Below are 27,126 nucleotides of genomic sequence, written 5' to 3' on the forward strand. Positions count from 1 at the left end.
TCCCCCAAGAGATATATTCCATTCTATTCTCCTCTGAGGGAAACAATGTAATAGAATTCACAGACAGATTCCTGAGATATTTCGTGTTGTTACCTGAACAGGAAGTGAGGAGAAACTCTGGAGGAAGTTCCTCTCCTGGGCCGGAAGTGACGTCTTATGTTGGCGACACCAGAGAGCGATGAGAAGACGCTCCTCCCTCCAGACTGATACCGGAGACCCCGCCCACACCACTTCCCCAATACACAGAGACCCCGCCCACACCACTTCCCCAATACACAGAGACCCCGCCCACACAACGTCTCCAATACATTCAGACCCCGCCCACACCACTTCCCCAATACACAGAGACCCCGCCCACACACCCCGCCCACACCACTTCCCCAATACACAAAGACCCCGCCCACACTCCCCACACACCCCGCCCACACTACTTCCCCAATACACAGAGACCCCGCCCACACCACTTCCCCAATACACAGAGACCCCGCCCACACACCCCGCCCACGCTACTTCCCCAATACACAAAGATCCCGCCCACACAACGTCTCCAATACATTCAGACCCCGCCCACACCACTCCCCTGACCTCCGAACCAATCACATTTCACTCCTTGCGCACCACCGTCATCTAACGTTCCGCCCATCCTCCTGCAGAGCCGCGCCCATTGTGTAGCGGTTGGCCAACCAACTTCGCTCATGTCCGGAGGGGCGTGGTTTCTGGTGTTTTCTGCTCCCGCGAGATGAGAGTTGGGCGGGGGACCGGAAGTGATCGGTGAGGGAAGAAGATCGGAGGAGAGAACCGAAAACATGAGCTTCTTATTGTACGTACCGGGGGGGAGGGGACTGACAATCGGGGGTGGAAGAGAGAGGGGGGGACTGACACCCTAAGGGGGGGGGACTGACAATCGGGGGTGGAAGAGAGGGGGGGGACTGACACCCGGGGGGGAGAGGGGGGGGTCTGACAATCGGGGGTGGAAGAGAGAGGGGGGGACTGACACCCTAAGGGGGGGGGACTGACAACTGAGGGAAGAGGGGGAGGGGACTGACACCCGGGGGGGAAGAGAGAGGGGGGGTGGGACTGACACTGGGGGAGAGGGAAGAGGGGGGGAGGGGTCTGACAATCGGGGGTGGAAGAGAGGGGGGGACTGAGACACCGGGAGGGGGGAGGGGACTGACACCCGGGGGGGAGGGGGGGGTCTGACAATCGGGGGGGGGGGTGGGACTGACACTGGGGGAGAGGGAAGAGGGGGGAGGGGTCTGACAATCGGGGGTGGAAGAGAGGGGGGGGACTGAGACACCGGGAGGGGGGAGGGGACTGACACCCGGGGGGGGAGAGGGGGGTCTGACAATCGGGGGGGGGGGGGGGACTGACACTGGGGGAGAGGGAAGAGGGGGGAGGGGTCTGACAATCGGGGGTGGAAGAGAGGGGGGGACTGAGACACCGGGAGGGGGAGGGGACTGACACCCGGGGGTGGAAGGGAGAGGGGGGTGGGACTGACACCGGTGAGGGAGGAGTGTCGTATCTCATTGGGGGAGGGGTAGGTGATGTAGGTTTGGAGTCACTCAGATGGTCTTTGTCTCTGCAGTAGATGGTATGGTGGGTGGGGTAGGTATGTAACCCCCGGAGTGACTCTTCTCTTGCTCCCTCCAGTGGAAGGTAGGTGGGGGGGGGTTAGATAGTAGGTTGGATGGTATGATGGGGTAAGTGTGGGGGGTGGATGGTATGGTGGTGGTGGGTGGGGTAGGTAGCCCCCGGAGTGACTAGTCTCCTCTTTATCCCTCCAGTGGAAGGTAGTGGGGGGTGGATGGGGGTAGGTAGGTAGCCCCCGGAGTGACACTCCTCCTCCTCTTTCTCCCTCCAGTGGGGGGTAGATGGGGTAAGTAGTAGGTAGGTAGCCCCCAGAGTGACTCTTCTCCTTTCTCCCTCCTGTGGAAGGTTGGTGGGGGGGGGGTAGTAGGGTGGGGGGTAAGTAGTAGGTAGGTAGTCCCCGGAGTGACTCTTCTCTTTCTCCCTCCAGTGGAAGGTAGATGGGGGGGGGGGTAGGTAGCCCCCGGAGTGACTCCTCCCCTTTCTCCCTCCAGTGGAAGGTAGGTGGGGGGTGGATGGGGGTAGGTAGGTAGCCCCCGGAGTGACACTCCTCCTCTTTCTCCCTGCAGTGGGGGGTAGATGGTGTGGTGGTTAGTAGGGTGGGGTAGGTGTGTGTAGTAGGTAGGTAGCCCCCGGAGTGACTCCTCCCCTTTCTCCCTCCAGTGGGAATCGATCTTCGAAGACCTTCAAGCCGAAGAAGAACATCCCGGAGGGGTCTCACCAGTACGAGCTCCTGAAACACGCCGAGGCCACTCTGGGCAGCGGGAACCTCCGGCAGGCCGTCATGTTACCCGAGGGCGAGGATCTCAATGAATGGATCGCTGTGAACAGTGAGTACCGGGGGAGGGGTTACCTGTATGGGGGGGGGTACAGCACAGAGCGGTGGGGGGGAGGGGTTACCTGTATGGGGGGGTGTACAGCACAGAGTGGTGGGGGGAGGGGTTACCTGTATGGGGGGGGGTACAGCACAGAGCGGTGGGGGGGGAGGGGTTACCTGTTAGGGGGGGTGGGTACAGGGTTGTGTCTCTGGTGTCGGGTCTCGTGGCAGAGGATGGGTTGTGTCTCTGGTGTCGGGTCTCATGGCAGAGGATGGGTTGTGTCTCTGGTGTCGGGTCTCATGGCAGAGGATGGGTTGTCTCTTCTCCCGGGTCTCATGGCAGAGGATGGGTTGTGTCTCTGGTGTCGGGTCTCATGGCAGAGGATGGGTTGTGTCTCTGGTGTCGGGTCTCATGGCAGAGGATGGGTTGTGTCTCTGGTGTCGGGTCTCGTGTCAGAGGATGGGTTGTCTCTCTGGTGTTGGGTCTCATGGCAGAGGATGGGTTGTGTCTCTGGTGTCGGGTCTCATGGCAGAGGATGGGTTGTGTCTCTGGTGTCGGGTCTCGTGGCAGAGGATGGGTTGTGTCTCTGGTGTCGGGTCTCATGGCAGAGGATGGGTTGTGTCTCTGGTGTCGGGTCTCATGGCAGAGGATGGGTTGTGTCTCTGGTGTCGGGTCTCATGGCAGAGGATGGGTTGTGTCTCTGGTGTCGGGTCTCGTGGCAGAGGATGGGTTGTCTCTGGTGTCGGGTCTCGTGGCAGAGGATGGGTTGTGTCTCTGGTGTCGGGTCTCATGGCAGAGGATGGGTTGTGTCTCTGGTGTCGGGTCTCGTGGCAGAGGATGGGTTGTGTCTCTGGTGTCGGGTCTCATGGCAGAGGATGGGTTGTGTCTCTGGTGTCGGGTCTCGTGGCAGAGGATGGGTTGTGTCTCTGGTGTCGGGTCTCATGGCAGAGGATGGGTTGTGTCTCTGGTGTCGGGTCTCATGGCAGAGGATGGGTTGTCTCTCTGGTGTCGGGTCTCATGGCAGAGGATGGGTTGTCTCTCTGGTGTCGGGTCTCATGGCAGAGGATGGGTTGTCTCTGGTGTCGGGTCTCATGGCAGAGGATGGGTTGTGTCTCTGGTGTCGGGTCTCATGGCAGAGGATGGGTTGTGTCTCTGGTGTCGGGTGGCAGAGGATGGGTTGTGTCTCTGGTGTCGGGTCTCATGGCAGAGGATGGGTTGTGTCTCTGGTGTCGGGTCTCATGGCAGAGGATGGGTTGTGTCTCTGGTGTCGGGTCTCATGGCAGAGGATGGGTTGTGTCTCTGGTGTCGGGTCTCATGGCAGAGGATGGGTTGTGTCTCTGGTGTCGGGTCTCGTGGCAGAGGATGGGTTGTGTCTCTGGTGTCGGGTCTCGTGGCAGAGGATGGGTTGTCTCTCTGGTGTCGGGTCTCATGGCAGAGGATGGGTTGTGTCTCTGGTGTCGGGTCTCATGGCAGAGGATGGGTTGTGTCTCTGGTGTCGGGTCTCATGGCAGAGGATGGGTTGTGTCTCTGGTGTCGGGTCTCATGGCAGAGGATGGGTTGTGTCTCTGGTGTCGGGTCTCATGGCAGAGGATGGGTTGTCTCTCTGGTGTCGGGTCTCATGGCAGAGGATGGGTTGTCTCTTCTCCCGGGTCTCATGGCAGAGGATGGGTTGTGTCTCTGGTGTCGGGTCTCATGGCAGAGGATGGGTTGTCTCTCTGGTGTCGGGTCTCATGGCAGAGGATGGGTTGTGTCTCTGGTGTCGGGTCTCATGGCAGAGGATGGGTTGTGTCTCTGGTGTCGGGTCTCATGGCAGAGGATGGGTTGTGTCTCCCGGGTCTCGTGGCAGAGGATGGGTTGTGTCTCTGGTGTCGGGTCTCCTGGCAGAGGATGGGTTGTGTCTCTGGTGTCGGGTCTCATGGCAGAGGATGGGTTGTGTCTCTGGTGTCGGGTGGCAGAGGATGGGTTGTGTCTCTGGTGTCGGGTCTCATGGCAGAGGATGGGTTGTGTCTCTGGTGTCGGGTCTCATGGCAGAGGATGGGTTGTGTCTCTTCTCCCGGGTCTCATGGCAGAGGATGGGTTGTGTCTCTGGTGTCGGGTCTCATGGCAGAGGATGGGTTGTCTCTTCTCCCGGGTCTCATGGCAGAGGATGGGTTGTGTCTCTGGTGTCGGGTGGCAGAGGATGGGTTGTGTCTCTGGTGTCGGGTCTCATGGCAGAGGATGGGTTGTCTCTGGTGTCGGGTCTCATGGCAGAGGATGGGTTGTGTCTCTGGTGTCGGGTCTCATGGCAGAGGATGGGTTGTGTCTCTGGTGTCGGGTCTCATGGCAGAGGATGGGTTGTGTCTCTGGTGTCGGGTCTCATGGTAGAGGATGGGTTGTCTCTCTGGTGTCGGGTCTCGTGGCAGAGGATGGGTTGTGTCTCTGGTGTCGGGTCTCGTGGCAGAGGATGGGTTGTCTCTCTGGTGTCGGGTCTCATGGCAGAGGATGGGTTGTGTCTCTGGTGTCGGGTCTCATGGCAGAGGATGGGTTGTCTCTCTGGTGTCGGGTCTCATGGCAGAGGATGGGTTGTGTCTCTGGTGTCGGGTCTTATGGCAGAGGATGGGTTGTCTCTCTGGTGTCGGGTCTCATGGCAGAGGATGGGTTGTGTCTCTGGTGTCGGGTCTCATGGCAGAGGATGGGTTGTGTCTCTGGTCTCGTGGCAGAGGATGGGTTGTGTCTCTGGTGTCGGGTCTCATGGCAGAGGATGGGTTGTGTCTCTGGTGTCGGGTCTCATGGCAGAGGATGGGTTGTGTCTCTGGTGTCGGGTCTCATGGCAGAGGATGGGTTGTGTCTCTGGTGTCGGGTCTCATGGCAGAGGATGGGTTGTCTCTCTGGTGTCGGGTCTCATGGCAGAGGATGGGTTGTGTCTCTGGTGTCGGGTCTCGTGGCAGAGGATGGGTTGTGTCTCTGGTGTCGGGTCTCATGGCAGAGGATGGGTTGTGTCTCTGGTGTCGGGTCTCGTGGCAGAGGATGGGTTGTGTCTCTGGTGTCGGGTCTCATGGCAGAGGATGGGTTGTGTCTCTGGTGTCATGGCAGAGGATGGGTTGTCTCTTCTCCCGTGTCTCATGGCAGAGGATGGGTTGTGTCTCTGGTGTCGGGTCTCATGGCAGAGGATGGGTTGTCTCTCTGGTGTCGGGTCTCGTGGCAGAGGATGGGTTGTGTCTCTGGTGTCGGGTCTCATGGCAGAGGATGGGTTGTGTCTCTGGTGTCGGGTCTCATGGCAGAGGATGGGTTGTGTCTCTGGTGTCATGGCAGAGGATGGGTTGTCTCTTCTCCCGTGTCTCATGGCAGAGGATGGGTTGTGTCTCTGGTGTCGGGTCTCATGGCAGAGGATGGGTTGTCTCTCTGGTGTCGGGTCTCATGGCAGAGGATGGGTTGTCTCTCTGGTGTCGGGTCTCGTGGCAGAGGATGGGTTGTGTCTCTGGTGTCGGGTCTCGTGGCAGAGGATGGGTTGTCTCTGGTGTTGGGTCTCGTGGCAGAGGATGGGTTGTCTCTCTTGTGTCGGGTCTCATGGCAGAGGATGGGTTGTGTCTCTGGTGTCGGGTCTCATGGCAGAGGATGGGTTGTGTCTCTGGTGTCGGGTCTCATGGCAGAGGATGGGTTGTGTCTCTGGTGTCGGGTCTCATGGCAGAGGATGGGTTGTGTCTCTGGTGTCGGGTCTCATGGCAGAGGATGGGTTGTGTCTCTGGTGTCGGGTCTCCTGGCAGAGGATGGGTTGTGTCTCTGGTGTCGGGTCTCATGGCAGAGGATGGGTTGTGTCTCTGGTGTCGGGTCTCATGGCAGAGGATGGGTTGTGTCTCTGGTGTCGGGTCTCATGGCAGAGGATGGGTTGTGTCTCTGGTGTCGGGTCTCATGGCAGAGGATGGGTTGTGTCTCTGGTGTCGGGTCTCATGACAGAGGATGGGTTGTCTCTCTGGTGTCGGGTCTCCTGGCAGAGGATGGGTTGTCTCTCTGGTGTCGGGTCTCATGGCAGAGGATGGGTTGTCTCTCTGGTGTCGGGTCTCATGGCAGAGGATGGGTTGTGTCTCTGGTGTCGGGTCTCATGGCAGAGGATGGGTTGTGTCTCTGGTGTCGGGTCTCATGGCAGAGGATGGGTTGTCTCTCTGGTGTCGGGTCTCATGGCAGAGGATGGGTTGTGTCTCTGGTGTCGGGTCTCATGGCAGAGGATGGGTTGTGTCTCTGGTGTCGGGTCTCATGGCAGAGGATGGGTTGTGTCTCTGGTGTCGGGTGTCATGGCAGAGGATGGGTTGTCTCTTCTCCCGGGTCTCGTGGCAGAGGATGGGTTGTGTCTCTGGTGTCGGGTCTCATGGCAGAGGATGGGTTGTCTCTCTGGTGTCGGGTCTCATGGCAGAGGATTGGTTGTGTCTCTGGTGTCGGGTCTCATGGATGGGTTGTGTCGGGTCTCGTGGCAGAGGATGGGTTGTGTCTCTGGTGTCGGGTCTCATGGCAGAGGATGGGTTGTGTCTCTGGTGTTGGGTCTCCTGGCAGAGGATGGGTTGTCTCTGGTGTCGGGTCTCGTGGTAGAGGATGGGTTGTCTCTCTGGTGTCGGGTCTCATGGCAGAGGATGGGTTGTCTCTCTGGTGTCGGGTCTCATGGCAGAGGATGGGTTGTGTCTCTGGTGTCGGGTCTTGTGGCAGAGGATGGGTTGTGTCTCTGGTGTCGGGTCTCGTGGCAGAGGATGGGTTGTGTCTCTGGTGTCGGGTCTCATGGCAGAGGATGGGTTGTGTCTCTGGTGTCGGGTCTCATGGCAGAGGATGGGTTGTATCTCTGGTGTCGGGTCTCATGGCAGAGGATGGGTTGTGTCTCTGGTGTCGGGTCTCATGGCAGAGGATGGGTTGTGTCTCTGGTGTCGGGTCTCATGGCAGAGGATGGGTTGTGTCTCTGGTGTCGGGTCTCATGGCAGAGGATGGGTTGTGTCTCTGGTGTCGGGTCTCATGGCAGAGGATGGGTTGTCTCTTCTCCCGGGTCTTGTGGCAGAGGATGGGTTGTGTCTCTGGTGTCGGGTGTCATGGCAGAGGATGGGTTGTCTCTTCTCCCGGGTCTCGTGGCAGAGGATGGGTTGTGTCTCTGGTGTCGGGTCTCATGGCAGAGGATGGGTTGTCTCTGGTGTCGGGTCTCATGGCAGAGGATGGGTTGTGTCTCTGGTGTCGGGTCTCATGGCAGAGGATGGGTTGTCTCTTCTCCCGGGTCTCATGGCAGAGGATGGGTTGTGTCTCTGGTGTCGGGTCTCGTGGCAGAGGATGGGTTGTGTCTCTGGTGTCGGGTCTCGTGGCAGAGGATGGGTTGTGTCTCTGGTGTCGGGTCTCGTGGCAGAGGATGGGTTGTGTCTCTGGTGTCGGGTCTCGTGGCAGAGGATGGGTTGTGTCTCTGGTGTCGGGTCTCATGGCAGAGGATGGGTTGTGTCTCTGGTGTCGGGTCTCATGGCAGAGGATGGGTTGTCTCTTCTCCCGGGTCTTGTGGCAGAGGATGGGTTGTGTCTCTGGTGTCGGGTGTCATGGCAGAGGATGGGTTGTCTCTTCTCCCGGGTCTCGTGGCAGAGGATGGGTTGTGTCTCTGGTGTCGGGTCTCGTGGCAGAGGATGGGTTGTGTCTCTGGTGTCGGGTCTCATGGCAGAGGATGGGTTGTGTCTCTGGTGTCGGGTCTCATGGCAGAGGATGGGTTGTGTCTCATGGTAGAGGATGGGTTGTCTCTCTGGTGTCGGGTCTCATGGCAGAGGATGGGTTGTCTCTCTGGTGTCGGGTCTCATGACAGAGGATGGGTTGTCTCTTCTCCCGGGTCTCGTGGCAGAGGATGGGTTGTCTCTCTGGTGTCGGGTCTCGTGGCAGAGGATGGGTTGTCTCTGGTGTCGGGTCTCATGGCAGAGGATGGGTTGTGTCTCTGGTGTCATGGCAGAGGATGGGTTGTCTCTTCTCCCGTGTCTCATGGCAGAGGATGGGTTGTGTCTCTGGTGTCGGGTCTCGTGGCAGAGGATGGGTTGTCTCTCTGGTGTCGGGTCTCATGGCAGAGGATGGGTTGTGTCTCTGGTGTCGGGTCTCATGGCAGAGGATGGGTTGTGTCTCTGGTGTCATGGCAGAGGATGGGTTGTCTCTTCTCCCGTGTCTCATGGCAGAGGATGGGTTGTGTCTCTGGTGTCGGGTCTCATGGCAGAGGATGGGTTGTCTCTCTGGTGTCGGGTCTCGTGGCAGAGGATGGGTTGTGTCTCTGGTGTCGGGTCTCGTGGCAGAGGATGGGTTGTGTCTCTGGTGTCGGGTCTCGTGGCAGAGGATGGGTTGTGTCTCTGGTGTCGGGTCTCATGGCAGAGGATGGGTTGTGTCTCTGGTCTCGTGCCAGAGGATGGGTTGTGTCTCTGGTGTCGGGTCTCATGGCAGAGGGTGGGTTGTGTCTCTGGTGTCGGGTCTCATGGCAGAGGATGGGTTGTGTCTCTGGTGTCGGGTCTCACGGCAGAGGATGGGTTGTGTCTCTGGTGTCGGGTCTCATGGCAGAGGATGGGTTGTGTCTCTTCTCCCGGGTCTCGTGGCAGAGGATGGGTTGTGTCTCTGGTGCCGGGTCTCATGGCAGAGGATGGCTTGTGTCTCTGGTGTCGGGTCTCATGGCAGAGGATGGGTTGTGTCTCTGGTGTCGGGTCTCATGGCAGAGGATGGGTTGTGTCTCTGGTGTCGGGTCTCATGGCAGAGGATGGGTTGTGTCTCTGGTGTCGGGTCTCATGGCAGAGGATGGGTTGTGTCTCTGGTGTCGGGTCTCGTGGCAGAGGATGGGTTGTGTCTCTGGTGTCGGGTCTCGTGGCAGAGGATGGGTTGTGTCTCTGGTGTCGGGTCTCGTGGCAGAGGATGGGTTGTGTCTGGTGTCGGGTCTCATGGCAGAGGATGGGTTGTGTCTCTGGTCTCGTGCCAGAGGATGGGTTGTGTCTCTGGTGTCGGGTCTCACGGCAGAGGATGGGTTGTGTCTCTGGTGTCGGGTCTCATGGCAGAGGATGGGTTGTGTCTCTTCTCCCGGGTCTCGTGGCAGAGGATGGGTTGTGTCTCTGGTGTCGGGTCTCATGGCAGAGGATGGGTTGTGTCTCTGGTGTCGGGTCTCATGGCAGAGGATGGGTTGTCTCTCTGGTGTCGGGTCTCATGGCAGAGGATGGGTTGTGTCTCTGGTGTCGGGTCTCATGGCAGAGGATGGGTTGTGTCTCTTCTCCCGGGTCTCGTGGCAGAGGATGGGTTGTGTCTCTGGTGTCGGGTCTCATGGCAGAGGATGGGTTGTGTCTCTGGTGTCGGGTCTCATGGCAGAGGATGGGTTGTGTCTCTGGTGACGCGTCTCATGGCAGAGGATGGGTTGTGTCTCGTGGCAGAGGATGGGTTGTGTCTCTGGTGTCGGGTCTCATGGCAGAGGATGGGTTGTGTCTCTGGTGTCGGGTCTCATGGCAGAGGATGGGTTGTGTCTCTTCTCCCGGGTCTCGTGGCAGAGGATGGGTTGTGTCTCTGGTGTCGGGTCTCATGGCAGAGGATGGGTTGTCTCTCTGGTGTCGGGTCTCATGGCAGAGGATGGGTTGTGTCTCTTCTCCCGGGTCTCGTGGCAGAGGATGGGTTGTGTCTCTTCTCCCGGGTCTCATGGCAGAGGATGGGTTGTGTCTCTGGTGTCATGGCAGAGGATGGGTTGTGTCTCTGGTGTCGGGTCTCATGGCAGAGGATGGGTTGTGTCTCTGGTGTCGGGTCTCATGGCAGAGGATGGGTTGTGTCTCTGGTGTCGGGTCTCATGGCAGTGGATGGGTTGTGTCTCTGGTGTCGGGTCTCATGGCAGAGGATGGGTTGTGTCTCTGGTGTCGGGTCTCATGGCAGAGGATGGGTTGTGTCTCTGGTGTCGGGTCTCGTGGCAGAGGATGGGTTGTGTCTCTCCTCCCGGGTCTCGTGGCAGAGGATGGGTTGTGTCTCTGGTGTCGGGTCTCATGGCAGAGGATGGGTTGTGTCTCTGGTGTCGGGTCTCATGGCAGAGGATGGGTTGTGTCTCTGGTGTCGGGTCTCATGGCAGAGGATGGGTTGTGTGTCGGGTCTCACGGCAGAGGATGGGTTGTGTCTCTGGTGTCGGGTCTCGTGGCAGAGGATGCGTTGTCTCTTCTCCTGGGTCTCGTGGCAGAGGATGGGTTGTCTCTTCCCCCGGGTCTCGTGGCAGAGGATGGGTTGTCTCTTCCCCCGGGTCTCGTGGCAGAGGATGGGTTGTCTCTTCCCCCGGGTCTCGTGGCAGAGGATGGGTTGTCTCTTCCCCCGGGTCTCGTGGCAGAGGATGGGTTGTCTCTCTTCTCCCGCGTCTCGTGGCAGAGGATGGGTTGTCTCTTCTCCCGGGTCTCCTGGCAGAGGATGGGTTGTCTCTCTTCTCCCGGGTCTCCTGGCAGAGGATGGGTTGTCTCTCTTCTCCCGGGTCTCCTGGCAGAGGATGGGTTGTGTCTCTTCTCCCGGGTCTCCTGGCAGAGGATGGGTTGTCTCTCTTCTCCCGGGTCTCCTGGCAGAGGATGGGTTGTCTCTCTTCTCCCGGGTCTCCTGGCAGAGGATGGGTTGTCTCTCTTCTCCCGGGTCTCCTGGCAGAGGATGGGTTGTCTCTTCTCCCGCGTCTCCTGGCAGAGGATGGGTTGTCTCTTCTCCCGGGTCTCCTGGCAGAGGATGGGTTGTCTCTTCTCCCGGGTCTCCTGGCAGAGGATGGGTTGTCTCTTCTCCCGGGTCTCCTGGCAGAGGATGGGTTGTCTCTTCTCCCGGGTCTCCTGGCAGAGGATGGGTTGTCTCTTCCCCCGGGTCTCGTGGCAGAGGATGGGTTGTCTCTCTTCTCCCGGGTCTCCTGGCAGAGGATGGGTTGTCTCTCTTCTCCCGGGTCTCCTGGCAGAGGATGGGTTGTCTCTCTTCTCCCGGGTCTCCTGGCAGAGGATGGGTTGTCTCTCTTCTCCCGGGTCTCCTGGCAGAGGATGGGTTGTCTCTCTTCTCCCGGGTCTCCTGGCAGAGGATGGGTTGTCTCTCTTCTCCCGGCTCTCCTGGCAGAGGATGGGTTGTCTCTCTTCTCCCGGCTCTCCTGGCAGAGGATGGGTTGTCTCTCTTCTCCCGGCTCTCCTGGCAGAGGATGGGTTGTCTCTCTTCTCCCGGCTCTCCTGGCAGAGGATGGGTTGTCTCTCTTCTCCCGGCTCTCCTGGCAGAGGATGGGTTGTCTCTCTTCTCCCGGCTCTCCTGGCAGAGGATGGGTTGTCTCTTCTCCCGGGTCTGGTGGCAGAGGATGGGTTGTCTCTTCTCCCGGGTCTGGTGGCAGAGGATGGGTTGTCTCTTCTCCCGGGTCTGGTGGCAGAGGATGGGTTGTCTCTTCTCCCGGGTCTGGTGGCAGAGGATGGGTTGTGTCTCCTCCCGGGTCTGGTGGCAGAGGATGGGTTGTGTCTCTGGTCTCATGGCAGAGGATGGGTTGTCTCTTCTCTCGGGTCTGGTGGCAGAGGATGGGTTGTCTCTTCTCCCGCGTCTCCTGGCAGAGGATGGGTTGTCTCTTCTCCCGCGTCTCCTGGCAGAGGATGGGTTGTCTCTTCTCCCGCGTCTCCTGGCAGAGGATGGGTTGTCTCTTCTCCCGCGTCTCCTGGCAGAGGATGGGTTGTCTCTTCTCCCGCGTCTCCTGGCAGAGGATGGGTTGTCTCTTCTCCCGCGTCTCCTGGCAGAGGATGGGTTGTCTCTTCTCCCGCGTCTCCTGGCAGAGGATGGGTTGTCTCTTCTCCCGCGTCTCCTGGCAGAGGATGGGTTGTCTCTTCTCCCGCGTCTCCTGGCAGAGGATGGGTTGTCTCTTCTCCCGCGTCTCCTGGCAGAGGATGGGTTGTCTCTCTTTTCCCGCGTCTCGTGGCAGAGGATGGGGGGTGGTGGTGTTTCTCTCCAGTTTTAGTGAATTGAACCGGTTGAGTGACGTGTTCTGTAGAACTCACCTCGTGTTTTCTCTTCTTCTCTGTTTTTCAGCCGTAGATTTCTTCAACCAGATAAACATGTTATATGGAACCATCACCGAGTTCTGCACCGAGACCAGCTGTTCGGTGATGTCCGCGGGGCCCAGGTATGTACTGGTGGGGGCCCTCACATGTGAGGCTGGATAGAAAGTGGAAGGTTCAGCCCCTCTTCAGATGTCTCTGTAATGGAACGTCCCGCGCCCCGCCTGAGCGCTTCCGTCATATAACCCCTCCCCCATATCAGATATTATAGCCGCATATTACAACCAAGAACCAGGCAGGACTCGATTGGCTGGAACTGTTTATTTGAACGAGAATGCAGACTTTATACACTTGAGAAGGAAGTGCCCCCCCCCCCCTCCCCCTTCTGATCATATTGCCTCAACAATACAAACTACAACCAGAAACATAGATCAGTGTTTCTCAACGCCAGTCCTCGGGGTGCACCAACAGGTCATGTTTTCAGGATTTCCCTCGGATGAAACTGCTGTGGTAAATACTAAGGCAGTGAAACTGATGAAATCACCTGTGCAAAATAATGGAAAGCCTGAAAACATGACCTGTTGGTGCGCCTTGAGGACTGGAGTTGAGAAACATATAGATTAACATGAGTTGATTACCTAGTCTAGTCTTCTGGGTCAGGCTTGCCGTCTTCTGGGTCAGGCTTGCCGTCTTCTGGGTCAGGCTTGCCGTCTTCTGGGTCAGGCTTGCCGTCTTCTGGGTCAGGCTTGCCGTCTTCTGGGTCAGGCTTGCCGTCTTCTGGGTCAGGCTTGCCGTCTTCTGGGTCAGGCTTGCTGTCTTCTGGGTCAGGCTTGCTGTCTTCTGGGTCAGGCTTGCTGTCTTCTGGGTCAGGCTTGCTGTCTTCTGGGTCAGGCTTGCTGTCTTCTGGGTCAGGCTTGCTGTCTTCTGGGTCAGGCTTGCCGTCTTCTGGGTCAGGCTTGCTGTCTTCTAGCGCAGACACAAAACACATCAGAAGTGTAAAGACGGGACACCTTCACACAATAGCAGACCTACTTGCAGTAAGCACATTAAGGCCGGAGGCCCCAGGCGGGTGACTTGCTGATGACCTGGTAGAGACCATCATGGCCTCCCTAATAATATCCTTTTGTATTGCATAAATGCTTTTAGCTCCCGCAAACGCCGGGGCCCATAGTGAGTGGGTAAGAGGCCAGCATTCTGTCCCCTCCAAGTCTCTGTCCCGGGTGAGTCTGTCAATTTCTCCCCCATCAAAAGTCCACTAACAAGATTCCCCCCCCCCCCCCCCCCCCCCCCCCCCCAGTCTGGACATGCGTTAGTCAGGCAGAGTGAACTTTTATAGTCAGTCTGCATGATCTTCATTCTTGGCTGCAAGGAGAAGTTGTTGTCGGTGAGTGTGGGGCAGAGGTCATTGACTCGGTCCGGCTGTCCGGGTGGTTTGTAACATTCCGGGCCTCAGTCTGCTGCTTCCTGAAGCTGTGGAGAGACTGTAGGCACTAGGCAGATGCCAGCGGTGCTCTGCCCTGTTGCCTGCAATTCAGCTGGGAGTAGAAGCTTCACTACCTCAGCTTCTCACTGGAGAGAGAGGCCAACTGCCCGGCTCCCTGGAACTCCACAGTTGGTGCTGGGCAGAGGTTGGTAGCACTCTGCCCTGTTGCCAGCGATGCAGCTGTGAGTGAAGCATCCCTACATCAGTCTGGGGCTCGGTCTGATGGGGAGAGCAGCCGATCATCCCAGCTCCATGGAGCCACTGTAGGTGTTGGACAGAGGCCAGTAGCACTCTGCCCTGTTGTCAGCCCTTCTGCTGGGTTTTTGTTAGTGGAGACCGCACTTTATACACTTGAGGAGGAGGCCCGTCCCCCCCATCCCCCATCGTATTACCCAAACAATACAAACTGTAACCAGAAACGTTAATTATCCAATCGTTAAACCAGCCGAGGTCACAAGAAATGTGAGATGCGATGTCACATGACCAGATAAAGTAGCGCAGTGCTGAATAGCAGAGACTGGTCCTGAAGGGGGGGGGCAAACCTTCCAGAGGTGAAGGGGTTAAATGTGAATGAGATCCTCATAGAGGAGCAAATGGAATGTTTCCCGATCATGTCTTCCCCCATCCAGTCATAAACCAATGAGAAGCCAGCTATTTATTCTTGCCCTTCCCCCTCTTCTCCAGGTATGAATATCATTGGGCGGACGGCACCAACATAAAGAAACCCATCAAGTGTTCGGCTCCGAAGTACATCGATTATCTGATGACCTGGGTCCAGGACCAGCTGGATGACGAGACGCTCTTCCCCTCCAAGATCGGTAAGAAGAATGTCCTGCGATTCTCTGTCATCTCCTGTGTGTGGCGCTCTTCTTCGCTATCGGGTGACGAGGGCCGCACTTCGGAGGCCGCACTTCGGAGGCCGCACCTCTTCTGTCTGTAACTGTGGGAAGAGGCGGGATTGTCCATGCAGAGGAGACTTTGTGTCTTCTACGATAAAACGCGCTTCCCTGCAGAAGATTAACGCTCCCCTTCCTAAGATCCAGAACTCACGAGGGGCTGTGAGCTTTCCTGATTACAGCAGGGAGTGTCGGACCTCTGCAGAGAGACCCCTGCTTCCACACAGAGCACCAGTGTCCTCTATAGGGGGGGGGTCTTTTTTGCTCAGGCTGTGGCCCCCTTCTAAAGACAACTTGTCTTCACCCCTTCTGTAGTGCTGTCCCTGGAATGGATTTGGTGGAATTGCATTCCATTTTTCGGGAAGTAGGTCCATCGTGTGATCGGGACTCTCCGATCTTTCCATTTATCTTCATGGTTTCCTGCTGCTGAGCCGGAGCGCAGACTCCTCTATTCATTGACTCCTCTCTGTGAATGGATGTCATTGTGTGGACAGAATAGACCATGTGACCTCTACGCTCTACCCCCGACCTCTACGCTCTACCCCCGACCTCTACCCCCGACCTCTACGCTCTACCCCCGACCTCTACGCTCTACCCCCGACCTCTACGCTCTACCCCCGACCTCTACGCTCTACCCCCGACCTCTACGCTCCACCCCCGACCTCTACGCTCCACCCCCGACCTCTACGCTCCACCCCCGACCTCTACCGCTGACCTCTACGCTCCACCTCTACGCTCCACCCCCGACCTCTACCGCTCTACCCCCGACCTCTACCGCTGACTCCTACAGTCCAACATTTTACCCCTGACCCTGCTGACCTCTATGCTCCACCCCTGACCTCTGTTGACTCCTACGCTCCTCCTCCAACCTCTATGCTCCTCCCCTGACCTCCTCTGCAGTCCAACATTCCTCCCCTGACCTCCTCTGCAGTCCAACATTCCTCCCCTGACCTCCTCTGCAGTCCAACATTCCACCCCTGACCTCCTCTGCAGTCCAACATTCCACCCCTGACCTCCTCTGCAGTCCAACATTCCACCCCTGACCTCCTCTGCAGTCCAACATTCCACCCCTGACCTCCTCTGCAGTCCAACATTCCACCCCTGACCTCCTCTGCAGTCCAACATTCCACCCCTGACCTCCTCTGCAGTCCAACATTCCACCCCTGACCTCCTCTGCAGTCCAACATTCCACCCCTGACCTCCTCTGCAGTCCAACATTCCACCCCTGACCTCCTCTGCAGTCCAACATTCCACCCCTGACCTCCTCTGCAGTCCAACATTCCACCCCTGACCTCCTCTGCAGTCCAACATTCCACCCCTGACCTCCTCTGCAGTCCAACATTCCACCCCTGACCTCCTCTGCAGTCCAACATTCCACCCCTGACCTCCTCTGCAGTCCAACATTCCACCCCTGACCTCCTCTGCAGTCCAACATTCCACCCCTGACCTCCTCTGCAGTCCAACATTCCACCCCTGACCTCCTCTGCAGTCCAACATTCCACCCCTGACCTCCTCTGCAGTCCAACATTCCACCCCTGACCTCCTCTGCAGTCCAACATTCCACCCCTGACCTCCTCTGCAGTCCAACATTCCACCCCTGACCTCCTCTGCAGTCCAACATTCCACCCCTGACCTCCTCTGCAGTCCAACATTCCACCCCTGACCTCCTCTGCAGTCCAACATTCCACCCCTGACCTCCTCTGCAGTCCAACATTCCACCCCTGACCTCCTCTGCAGTCCAACATTCCACCCCTGACCTCCTCTGCAGTCCAACATTCCACCCCTGACCTCCTCTGCAGTCCAACATTCCACCCCTGACCTCCTCTGCAGTCCAACATTCCACCCCTGACCTCCTCTGCAGTCCAACATTCCACCCCTGACCTCCTCTGCAGTCCAACATTCCACCCCTGACCTCCTCTGCAGTCCAACATTCCACCCCTGACCTCCTCTGCAGTCCAACATTCCACCCCTGACCTCCTCTGCAGTCCAACATTCCACCCCTGACCTCCTCTGCAGTCCAACATTCCACCCCTGACCTCCTCTGCAGTCCAACATTCCACCCCTGACCTCCTCTGCAGTCCAACATTCCACCCCTGACCTCCTCTGCAGTCCAACATTCCACCCCTGACCTCCTCTGCAGTCCAACATTCCACCCCTGACCTCCTCTGCAGTCCAACATTCCACCCCTGACCTCCTCTGCAGTCCAACATTCCACCCCTGACCTCCTCTGCAGTCCAACATTCCACCCCTGACCTCCTCTGCAGTCCAACATTCCACCCCTGACCTCCTCTGCAGTCCAACATTCCACCCCTGACCTCCTCTGCAGTCCAACATTCCACCCCTGACCTCCTCTGCAGTCCAACATTCCACCCCTGACCTCCTCTGCAGTCCAACATTCCACCCCTGACCTCCTCTGCAGTCCAACATTCCACCCCTGACCTCCTCTGCAGTCCAACATTCCACCCCTGACCTCCTCTGCAGTCCAACATTCCACCCCTGACCTCCTCTGCAGTCCAACATTCCACCCCTGACCTCCTCTGCAGTCCAACATTCCACCCCTGACCTCCTCTGCAGTCCAACATTCCACCCCTGACCTCCTCTGCAGTCCAACATTCCACCCCTGACCTCCTCTGCAGTCCAACATTCCACCCCTGACCTCCTCTGCAGTCCAACATTCCACCCCTGACCTCCTCTGCAGTCCAACATTCCACCCCTGACCTCCTCTGCAGTCCAACATTCCACCCCTGACCTCCTCTGCAGTCCAACATTCCACCCCTGACCTCCTCTGCAGTCCAACATTCCACCCCCGACCTCCTCTGCAGTCCAACATTCCACCCCTGACCTCCTCTGCAGTCCAACATTCCACCCCTGACCTCCTCTGCAGTCCAACATTCCACCCCTGACCTCCTCTGCAGTCCAACATTCCACCCCTGACCTCTGCTGACTCCTACACTCCACCCCCGACCTTTACACTCCACCTCAGACCTCTGCTGACCCCTACAGTCCAACACTTTACCCTTGACCCCTGCTGACTTCTAGACTCCTTCGCAGTACTACAGTCCAACACTCCACCCCCAAAGCCTGCGGGGGGGGGGGGTTAGGGGAAGACTGCAGAGGGGGGGTTGGGGGAAGTCTACAATGGCCTGTTGGAGGAGGGGGTTGGGAAGTCTGTAGGGGGTGCCCCTTGGCATCTTATTGTAGATGGAAGGTCAGCAATACTTTCTCTCCAGTGTACCCAGCAGCTTCTTCCAGGTGCCCGGCTGCCGCTGTTTCTCATTGGCCAGTGGGGGGTGATGTCACTGTTCACAGGATCTCTCCATATAATGTATCATTGCTGATACGGGGGGTGGGGGAGGTGTGATAGAAGAGGAAGTGAAGTCCGGGCCGGCTCTTCATATGGGGATTATTCTCCGTTACACCAAGGCCCCCCCCACGACACGTATACTGTGCTCTGTGGACATTGGGGGGGGGGGACATATAATGATGTATGGGGGGGGGGCAGGACATATAATGATGTATGGGGGGGGGCAGGACCTATAATGGGGGGGGGGGGGAGTGAAGTGTTTACTCGGAGATTGTGGCGAGTCGGTTCCTCTTTTCCTCCCCCGCTGTTATTTATGTTCTTCCTCCTGTCATGTGACCTTTGCTCGCAGTCCGGTGACACGCATGTGGCAGATGTTGGGCACGGCTTTGCGGTGTCACCCGCTCCTCCCGGATTTCATGTGACTTCTCCATCTACAGAGGCGGAACATGTCCTCCATGGGGGGAGGGGATTGGAGGGGCAGCTGTGCATGGCAACCAATCTGCTTCTAACTTTCAAAGCTTCACTGAACGATCGGAAGTTTACAGTGAGGGGGAAAAGTATTTGATCGGCGGCTGATTCTGTGACAAAGAAACGATCGGTCTCTATCATTTTATTGTCGGATTATTATATAACAGGGAGAGAAAAACAAAAAAAATATCCAGAAAATCACATTTCATGAAAGTTCTAAACTGATTTGCATTTTAGAGTGAAATAAGTATGTACACCCCGACCAATCAGCGAGATTTCCGGCTCCCAGGTGTCTTCTCTACAGGAAATGAGCTGAGATTAGGAGAACTCTGTCTCTGTCTCCCTCTCTCCCTCGGAGTGCTCCTGATCTCAGCTTGTTACCTGTATAAAAGACTCCTGTCCACAGAACCAATCAGTTTCCAATCTCTCCACCATGGGAAGACCAAAGATCTGTCGGGGAGAAAATTGGAGATCTACACAAGGCTGGAATGGGCTACAAGACCCTCGCCAAGCAGCTCGGTGGGCGGAGACAACAGTTGGGGGGAGGAGACAACAGCTGGTGGGAGGAGACAACAGCTGGTGGGATTTATTCACAAATGGAGGAAACACAAAATAACGATCACTCTCCTCGGTCTTAGGGGTTGCCACCTCATTCTTTAAACCCGATCACACATGAATTACACGGGTTCTGAGGATTTAATGCAGATGAGGCACCAAGTGAGTTAAATCTCCACCTTCATCATCCTCAGAACCTGTGTACTTCATGGCTACATTCTCCCCCCACTTCAATTCTTTGGTCCCCAAAGAGGGGGGGGGGATATTGAACATTAATGAAGAAATGGAGGTGATCGGGTTTAAAGGGATGAGGTGACAACCCTACTCAGTCTGGGGCTCCATACAAGATCTCCCCTCGGGGAGGATCAATGATCAGGAGAACGGAGAGGAATCCGCCCAGAACTACCCGGGAGGATCTTGTCACTGATCTCAGCCGGGACCATCGTCACCAAGGAAACAATCGGTGACACACTACACCGGGAGGGACTGAAATCCTGCAGCCCCCGCAAGGCCCCCTGCCCAGGAAATCACATGTACAGCCCGTCTGATGTCTGATAATGAAGATCTGAATGATTCCGAGGAGAACTGGGGGGAGGGGTTGTGGTCAGAGGAGACCAAAATCAAGATCTTTGGTATCAACTCGCTGTGTTTGTAGGAGGAGGAGCCTATGACCCCCAAGAACACCATCCCCCACTGTCATACATGGAGAACACCATCCCCCACTGTCATACATGGAGGTGGAAACATGCTTTGGGGGGGTGTTACGAACCCTCGTCCTCAACAGGACTATGTCCGCTGTCAATGCTTCCTCTATCCAGAACTTGTTTAGCCCCCCCCCCCCCCCACAGTCACCAGCCGTACTTCAGTGTAAGGTAAAACATCAGACTGTTATTAGAACAAGAATACAGACTTCTGTACAGTAGAAGAGGAGGTCCCCCCCCCCTCCGGCTCATATTACTCTAAGAATACATCTGTGACCAGAAACATAAACATAAATTAACATGAGCTAATTAACTAATCCTGTCCAGACTCCGCGATATGACCATTCAGGTCCTAGCCTTGATGTCTCCTGGCTCCCGAACTACAATCCACATTATCATACATATCAACAAAGAACTCCTTCACACAATAGCAGAGTGTCCTCCATCAAGTCTTGGAGGAGAACCTTCTTCCCTCAGACAGAACACTGAAGATGGGTGGGGGACGGGTCTTCCAGCATGACAATCACCCAAAACATATCGCCAAGGCAACAAAGGAGGGGCTCAAGAAGAAGCACATGAAGGATCATGGAGTGTCTCTCTCTGTTATACAACAACCATTAAAATTCCAGACTGATCGTATCTTTGTCACAAAGTCAGCAGCCAATCAAATACTTCCCCCCCCCCCCTCACTATAGAGATCTGGCTACCATGTACAGCTGCTGAAGATTTGATGGAAGTCCCCTGTGTGCCCCCCAGTGGTGGGGGGGAGGGGGCGGTATGTATTGAGGTGCTGCAGGGGGTTGGGATCCCAGTGATTGGCTGAATGTAGACTTCTGAGTCTCTACCTTTCATAGAATAATGGGGGGGGGGGTGCTTTCCTTTTCTGCCATGGCCCCCCAGAGAAGTGTCATCCCAGCAGTTGAGATCACAGGTCAGGATGGGCAGGTCCGTCCTCTTTAGTGTGGGGGGGTCCGCCCTCTTTAGTGGGGGGGGTGGTCCGCCCTCTTTAGTGTGGCTGGGGTCCGCCCTCTTTAGTGTGGGGGGGGGGGGTCTGCCCACTTTAGTGTGTGGGAGGTGGGGGTCCGCCCTCTTTAGTGTGTGGGGGGGTCGCCCTCTTTAGTGTGTGGGGGGAGTCCGCCCTCTTTAGTGTGTGGGGGGAGTCCGCCCTCTTTAGTGTGGGGGGGGGTCCGCCCTCTTTAGTGTGGGGGGGGGTCCGCCCTCTTTAGTGTGGGGGGGGTCCGCCCTCTTTAGTGTGTGGGGGGTCCGCCCTCTTTAGTGTGTGGGGGTCCGCCCTCTTCAGTGTGTGTGTGGGGGGGGGGGGGGTCCACCTTCTTTAGTGTGGGGGGGGGGGTCCGCCCTCTTTAGTGTGGGGGGGTCCGCCCTCTTTAGTGTGGGGGGGGGGGGGTCCGCCCTCTTTAGTGTGGGGGGGTCCGCCCTCTTCAGTGTGTGGGGGGGGGTCCGCCCTCTTTAGTGTGGGGGGGGGGTCCGCCCTCTTTAGTGTGGGGGGGGGGGGGGTCCGCCCTCTTTAGTGTGGGGGGGGGGGGGGGGGGGTCCGCCCTCTTTAGTGTGGGGGGGGGGGGTCCGCCCTCTTTAGTGTGGGGGGGGGGTCCGCCCTCTTTAGTGTGGGGGGGGGGTCCGCCCTCTTTAGTGTGTGGGGGGGGGGGGGTCCACCCTCTTTAGTGTGTGGGGGGGGGTCCGCCCTCTTTAGTGTGGGGGGGGGGGTCCGCCCTCTTTAGTGTGTGGGGGGGGGGGTCCACCCTCTTTAGTGTGTGGGGGGGGGGGGTCCACCCTCTTTAGTGTGTGGGGGGGGGTCCGCCCTCTTTAGTGTGTGGGGGGGGGTCCGCCCTCTTTAGTGTGGGGGGGGGGGGTCCGCTCTCTTCAGTGTAAGGCAGTGATTGGTCTCCATCCTCACCCTCTTCTCTCATTGGCTCTCCCCAGGTGTTCCCTTCCCCAAGAACTTCATGTCTGTGGCAAAGACCATCCTGAAGCGCCTCTTCCGGGTTTACGCCCACATCTACCACCAGCACTTCGACTCCGTCATGCAGCTGCAGGAAGAAGCTCATCTCAACACTTCCTTCAAACATTTCATCTTCTTCGTTCAGGTGAGAGGAACGATCGTCTCCCCCCCCCCCCCACACCCAACATCCCTTCCCCCCCCCCCCCCCTTACATAGAAATGAAGGGTCTATAATTTCTCTCATAGGTGTATTTTATATGATGGAGACAGAATATCAACCAAAGATCCAGAGAGATCACATGATACAAATGTTATACATGGAGGAGAATAAGTATGTGTCCCCCTTAGTAGTTGGGGGAGGTTCCTTAGTAGTTGTGGGAGGTTCCTTGTTGGGAAGCGCAGAGGTCGGACGTTTCTTGTAGTTGGGGGAGGTTCCTTGGTAGTTGGGGGAGGTTCCTTGGTAGTTGGGGGAGGTTCCTTGGTAGTTGGGGGAGGTTCCTTGGTAGTTGGGGGAGGTTCCTTGTTGGGAAGCACAGAGGTCGGACGTTTCTTGTAGTTGGGGGAGGTTCCTTAGTAGTAGTAGTTGGGGGAGGCCCCTTGGTAGTTGGGGGAGGCCCCTTGGTAGTTGGGGGAGGGTCCTTGGTAGTTCCCTCAGTAGTTGGGGGAGGTCCCTTAGTAGTTGGGGGAGGTCCCTTAGTAGTTGGGGGAGGTTCCTTGTTGGGAAGCACAGAGGTCGGACGTTTCTTGTAGTTGGGGGAGGTTCCTTAGTAGTAGTAGTTGGGGGAGGCCCCTTGGTAGTTGGGGGAGGCCCCTTGGTAGTTGGGGGAGGGTCCTTGGTAGTTCCCTCAGTAGTTGGGGGAGGTCCCTTAGTAGTTGGGGGAGGTCCCTTAGTAGTTGGGGGAGGTTCCTTGTTGGGAAGCACAGAGGTCGGACGTTTCTTGTAGTCGGTGATCAGGTCTCCACACATCTCAGGAGGGATTTTCTCTTCTTTACAGATCTTCTCTAAATCCTCAAAGTTTCAGCTCCTCCATACATTTTCTATGGGATTAAGGTCTGGAGACCGGCTAGGCCACTCCATCACCTTCATGTGCTTCTTCTTGAGCCCCTCCTTTGTTGCCATGGCGATATGTTTTCGGTCATTGTCATGCTGGAAGACCCATCCCCCACCCATCTTCAGTGTTCTGTCTGAGGGAAGGAGGTTCTCCTCCGAGATCTTACAATACGTGGCCCCGCCCATTGGCCCCTCAATGCGGCAAAGTCGGCCTGGACCTTTATCAGAGGAACCCCCCAAATCCTCATGTTTCCCCTCCCCCTTCATGCAGAGCTCTGCGGCTGGAGGACTTATCAATGAGAACACAAGTGTTGTGATCGCTGCTCTCAGTCCATTGACTGCCCCGCCCACTGACCACATTTCTATTGGATCACGCACTTCTATGCAGGATTTATTGGTTGTACATATGTGGGGGTCGTGTTTTATATTTTGTGTGGAAGTCAGATTTGGCCTTTAGTGGGTTTTGTGACGTCCTCGGGAGGCGCGGCTCTCTCGCTTTGTGACGTCCTCGGGAGGCGCGGCTCTCTCGCTTTGTGACGTCCTCGGGAGGCGCAGGTCTCTCGCTTTGTGACGTCCTCGGGAGGCGCAGGTCTCTCGCTTTGTGACGTCCTCGGGAGGCGCGGGTCTCTCGCTTTGTGACGTCCTCGGGATGCGCGGGTCTCTCGCTTTGTGACGTCCTCGGGATGCGCAGGTCTCTCGCTTTGTGACGTCCTCGGGAGGCGCAGGTCTCTCGCTTTGTGACGTCCTCGGGAGGCGCAGGTCTCTCGCTTTGTGACGTCCTCGGGAGGCGCAGGTCTCTCGCTCTGACGTCACATGATCTTCTTTTCTCTCTCCGAGTTCTAGTTGAATATTTTTGCTGCAGTTTAATTGGGTCGGTCGCTCGCTCTGCCATCCGAGGGTTAATGAGACAGCGCTCCGCGTTCTACAGGAACGATTACATCAGAGTCTGTAGAATGGGAAGTGGTTCAACTTCCTGGAGTCTCCGCCGATCTCTTGTGTAATCGATGAATGACGTTGTGTGTTCTTCTTATACCAGCCTAGAGCGCCCCCTCATCTGTACAATTCCCCCGACATTCACCGGCCTAGAGCGCCCCCTCATCTGTACAATTCCCCCGACATTCACCGGCCTAGAGCCCCCCTTGTCTGTACAATTCCCCCGACATTCACCGGCCTAGAGCCCCCCCCTCGTCTGTACAATTCCCCCAACATTCACCAGCCTAGAGCCCCCCCCCCTCGTCTGTACAATTCCCCTGACATTCTTATTGGAGATTTACCTCGCGGTGACGTCATTCAGTCCTCTAGCTCCACCCCCTCCCCCCTCCTAATGAACCTTTCATTGGTTTACATTTTACTAAATGGGCAGCAAGTGTGCAAAGCGGAGATCAAACCCGTCCTACAACCCCCAACACCCCCAAAATATGCCGACTCCATGTCCCCCCCCCCCCCCCCAAGAAGTGTCGGCCCATCAGCAGAGTCTCCCTCTCCCCCCCTTGACCAATCCTGTGTCCCATGCTATACGATGAAGTACAACCCGGGGCCAATACTCCCAGCCCCCCCCCTTCTGGACTGCTTATTACAGACCTGATGGATGTAGTAGTTGTCAACTTTTTTTTTTTTTTTTTTTTTTTTTAAGGGGGGAGGGGCATCATTTTAGGGTCACCCATGCGCCACCCCCTTTTCAACAATGTCATAACATTATCCTGGTCAGAGACTGCGGACGTAGTCCAGTCCCCAGCACAAGTAATGGAGAACGGCCGACGGGCCCAGCAAAACTACAGCAGTGATCCCTCCGGGGGGGGGGGGGAACTCTGGTCAGTAGTGTGGCATGTCTGTACCCTGGCAGTGGCTCAGTCTTTCTTTCTCTCTCTGGGGGGGGGGGGACTCTGGTCAGTAGTGTGGCATGTCTGTACCCTGGCAGTGGCTCAGTCTTTCTTTCTCTCTCTGGGGGGGGGGGGGGGGGGGGACTCTGGTCAGTAGTGTGGCATGTCTGTACCCTGGCAGTGGCTCAGTCTTTCTCCCTCTGGGGGGGGGGACTCTGGTCAGTAGTGTGGCATGTCTGTACCCTGGCAGTGGCTCAGTCTTTCTCCCTCTGGGGGAGGGGGGACTCTGGTCAGTAGTGTGGCATGTCTGTACCCTGGCAGTGGCTCAGTCTTTCTCCCTCTGGGGGAGGGGGGACTCTGGTCAGTAGTGTGGCATGTCTGTACCCTGGCAGTGGCTCAGTCTTTCTCCCTCTGGGGTGGGGGGGGACTCTGGTCAGTAGTGTGGCATGTCTGTACCCTGGCAGTGTCTCAGTCTTTCGCCCTCTGGGGGGGGGGGGGGCACTCTGGTCAGTAGTGTGGCATGTGTGTACCCTGGCAGTGGCTCAGTCTTTCTCCCTCTGGTGGGGGGACTCTGGTCAGTAGTGTGGCATGTCTGTACCCTGGCAGGGGCTCAGTCTTTCGCCCTCTGGGGGGGGGGGGGCTCTGGTCAGTAGTGTGGCATGTCTGTACCCTGGCAGTGGCTCAGTCTTTCTCCCTCTGGTGGGGGGACTCTGGTCAGTAGTGTGGCATGTCTGTACCCTGGCAGTGGCTCAGTCTTTCTCCCTCTGGTGGGGGGACTCTGGTCAGTAGTGTGGCATGTCTGTACCCTGGCAGTGGCTCAGTCTTTCTCCCTCTGGTGGGGGGACTCTGGTCAGTAGTGTGGCATGTCTGTACCCTGGCAGTGGCTCAGTCTTTCTCCCTCTGGTGGGGGGACTCTGGTCAGTAGTGTGGCATGTCTGTACCCTGGCAGTGGCTCAGTCTTTCTCCCTCTGGTGGCGCTGGGCAGCGTTGCTCTTTGGTGGGTGTCACCCGGGTGCCCGCACCCCCATCCGATTGCCCATGGTTGTCATGTCGGTGTTCATTCACCTAGAGGGGAGCGAAGAATTCACCAATCCCCCGTCCTGTTATTCAGTTCAAGATTTTTTATATAAAATTGTTTTTTATTCTTTTATAAATTTTATATTTCCGCTTTTAATTTTTTTTCTTTTTCTTTGAAGGAATTTAATCTGATTGACCGGCGGGAGTTGGCCCCACTCCAGGAACTGATCGAGAAGTTGGGATCGAAGGACAGATAGAGGGACGGCAGAGCCGCGTCTTTCCTGTGAAGGGGGCGCCTCCCACCCCCTGGAAACCATCGCCTGATTGGACGGCCACTTACCACTGACCTGGGGGGTGGGGGGCGCTCCGCTGGAAGTCTTCCCTTTACATAGAGATTGCCTTACCTTATTTTTGTATGAACTTTTATAGAAATGCTTTTAAAGGAACACTCCGCCCCCATCCCCCATCCCGTCATTTCAGGGAGGAAAAGGTCCCCAAGGACTCGGCCGCCTCCTATAACGCCACTCGCCGCGCTTCCCCCGCCGCTTCTCATTTTATATTGTTTTTTATGATCTCTCCTGGAAGTTGTGATATTTTTCCTTCGATTGCCTTTTTATCATCTTTTAGTGTGGAAGAGCGGAATGCGGTTTACACAAGAGCCGGGGGAGGGGCGGGGGTGTATTAAGTGCCGCCCAGCCCCCCGCCGCTGTACAAACGCTCACCAATGGGAAGCACCAGCAACCTTTTCCTGTAGGGTGGGCGTGGTTCTTGGCGCGTCGCTCGGCCACATTCGTGTTTTTATTTTTATGAAATTTTAGCCGAGTTCCAGAAGGAATTTTTATTTTTTATGTTTTTTTTTTAGTTTTATTTGAATCCATTTCTTCCATTTTTCTCTCAGCAACGCAGAAGATCTATTTTATCATTTCCATTGCAGAAAGCGCAAGCAACTGGGCTGCAGAAACCAAGAAATTGCTGTTTTATGGATATAGAAATAAAAATCTAACCAGAAAATGCGCGGTGTGGCGTCTTCTTCATCTGTGATCACTTCAGGGTCATAACCCAGGACCCCTTTCCTGATTGGCTGATAGACACTCCATCGGGGGGGGGGGGGGGGGAGTGACAAGTCCCCACAGACCATCAATCTGTCACTAAACCCCCCAAATCCTGAGCCTCATACAGGAGGGAAGGAGGAGCTTGGGATGGGTGGGGGTGGGGTACCATGATGGCATTTTCGGGTCGGTGAAAAGTCGGACCTCCCGCCGAACTTTCTCCTCATTGGATAAACTTCTTCCACGGGTCAGAACTCCTCCTCCTCTGTATCGGCGAGTACTTGAAGTATTTGTACTTCCCGATCAGAGGAACCTCGGATCACGATAATAATCCGTTCCTGGAGAAGCTTGTAATCCAAAGCACTCGCATATCAAAGCGACTTTCCCCATAGAAGTCAATGGAAAATAATTAATTCATTCTGCATTGACTTCAATGGGATGCAATACCGCATGTGGCCAGAGGGGGGC

General features: G+C 56.8%; 1 protein-coding gene across 1 annotated transcript; it reads left to right on the forward strand.

The window, feature by feature from the left end:
• The first annotated feature begins 713 nt into the window (after nt 1-713).
• On the forward strand, nt 714-26,620 carry LOC120931048 (MOB kinase activator 1A). Its single transcript, XM_040342172.1, has 6 exons — nt 714-820; nt 2,251-2,417; nt 12,390-12,483; nt 14,526-14,659; nt 21,704-21,867; nt 25,789-26,620. Exons 1-6 carry the CDS (start codon nt 807-809, stop codon nt 25,864-25,866), a joined length of 651 nt encoding a protein of 216 aa, XP_040198106.1. The 5' UTR covers nt 714-806; the 3' UTR covers nt 25,867-26,620.
• Nucleotides 26,621-27,126: the final 506 nt, after the last annotated feature.

Source organism: Rana temporaria, chromosome 3 (assembly GCF_905171775.1).
Source record: "Rana temporaria chromosome 3, aRanTem1.1, whole genome shotgun sequence".
Taxonomy (NCBI): domain Eukaryota; kingdom Metazoa; phylum Chordata; class Amphibia; order Anura; family Ranidae; genus Rana; species Rana temporaria.

What these genes read in the sequence shown, in the direction of transcription:
- LOC120931048 (XM_040342172.1), top strand. An exon ending in TGAATGGATCGCTGTGAACA is followed by an intron (nt 2,418 to 12,389) that starts GTGAGTACCGGG and finishes TCTGTTTTTCAG; the next exon opens with CCGTAGATTTCTTCAACCAG. An exon ending in GTGATGTCCGCGGGGCCCAG is followed by an intron (nt 12,484 to 14,525) that starts GTATGTACTGGT and finishes CCTCTTCTCCAG; the next exon opens with GTATGAATATCATTGGGCGG.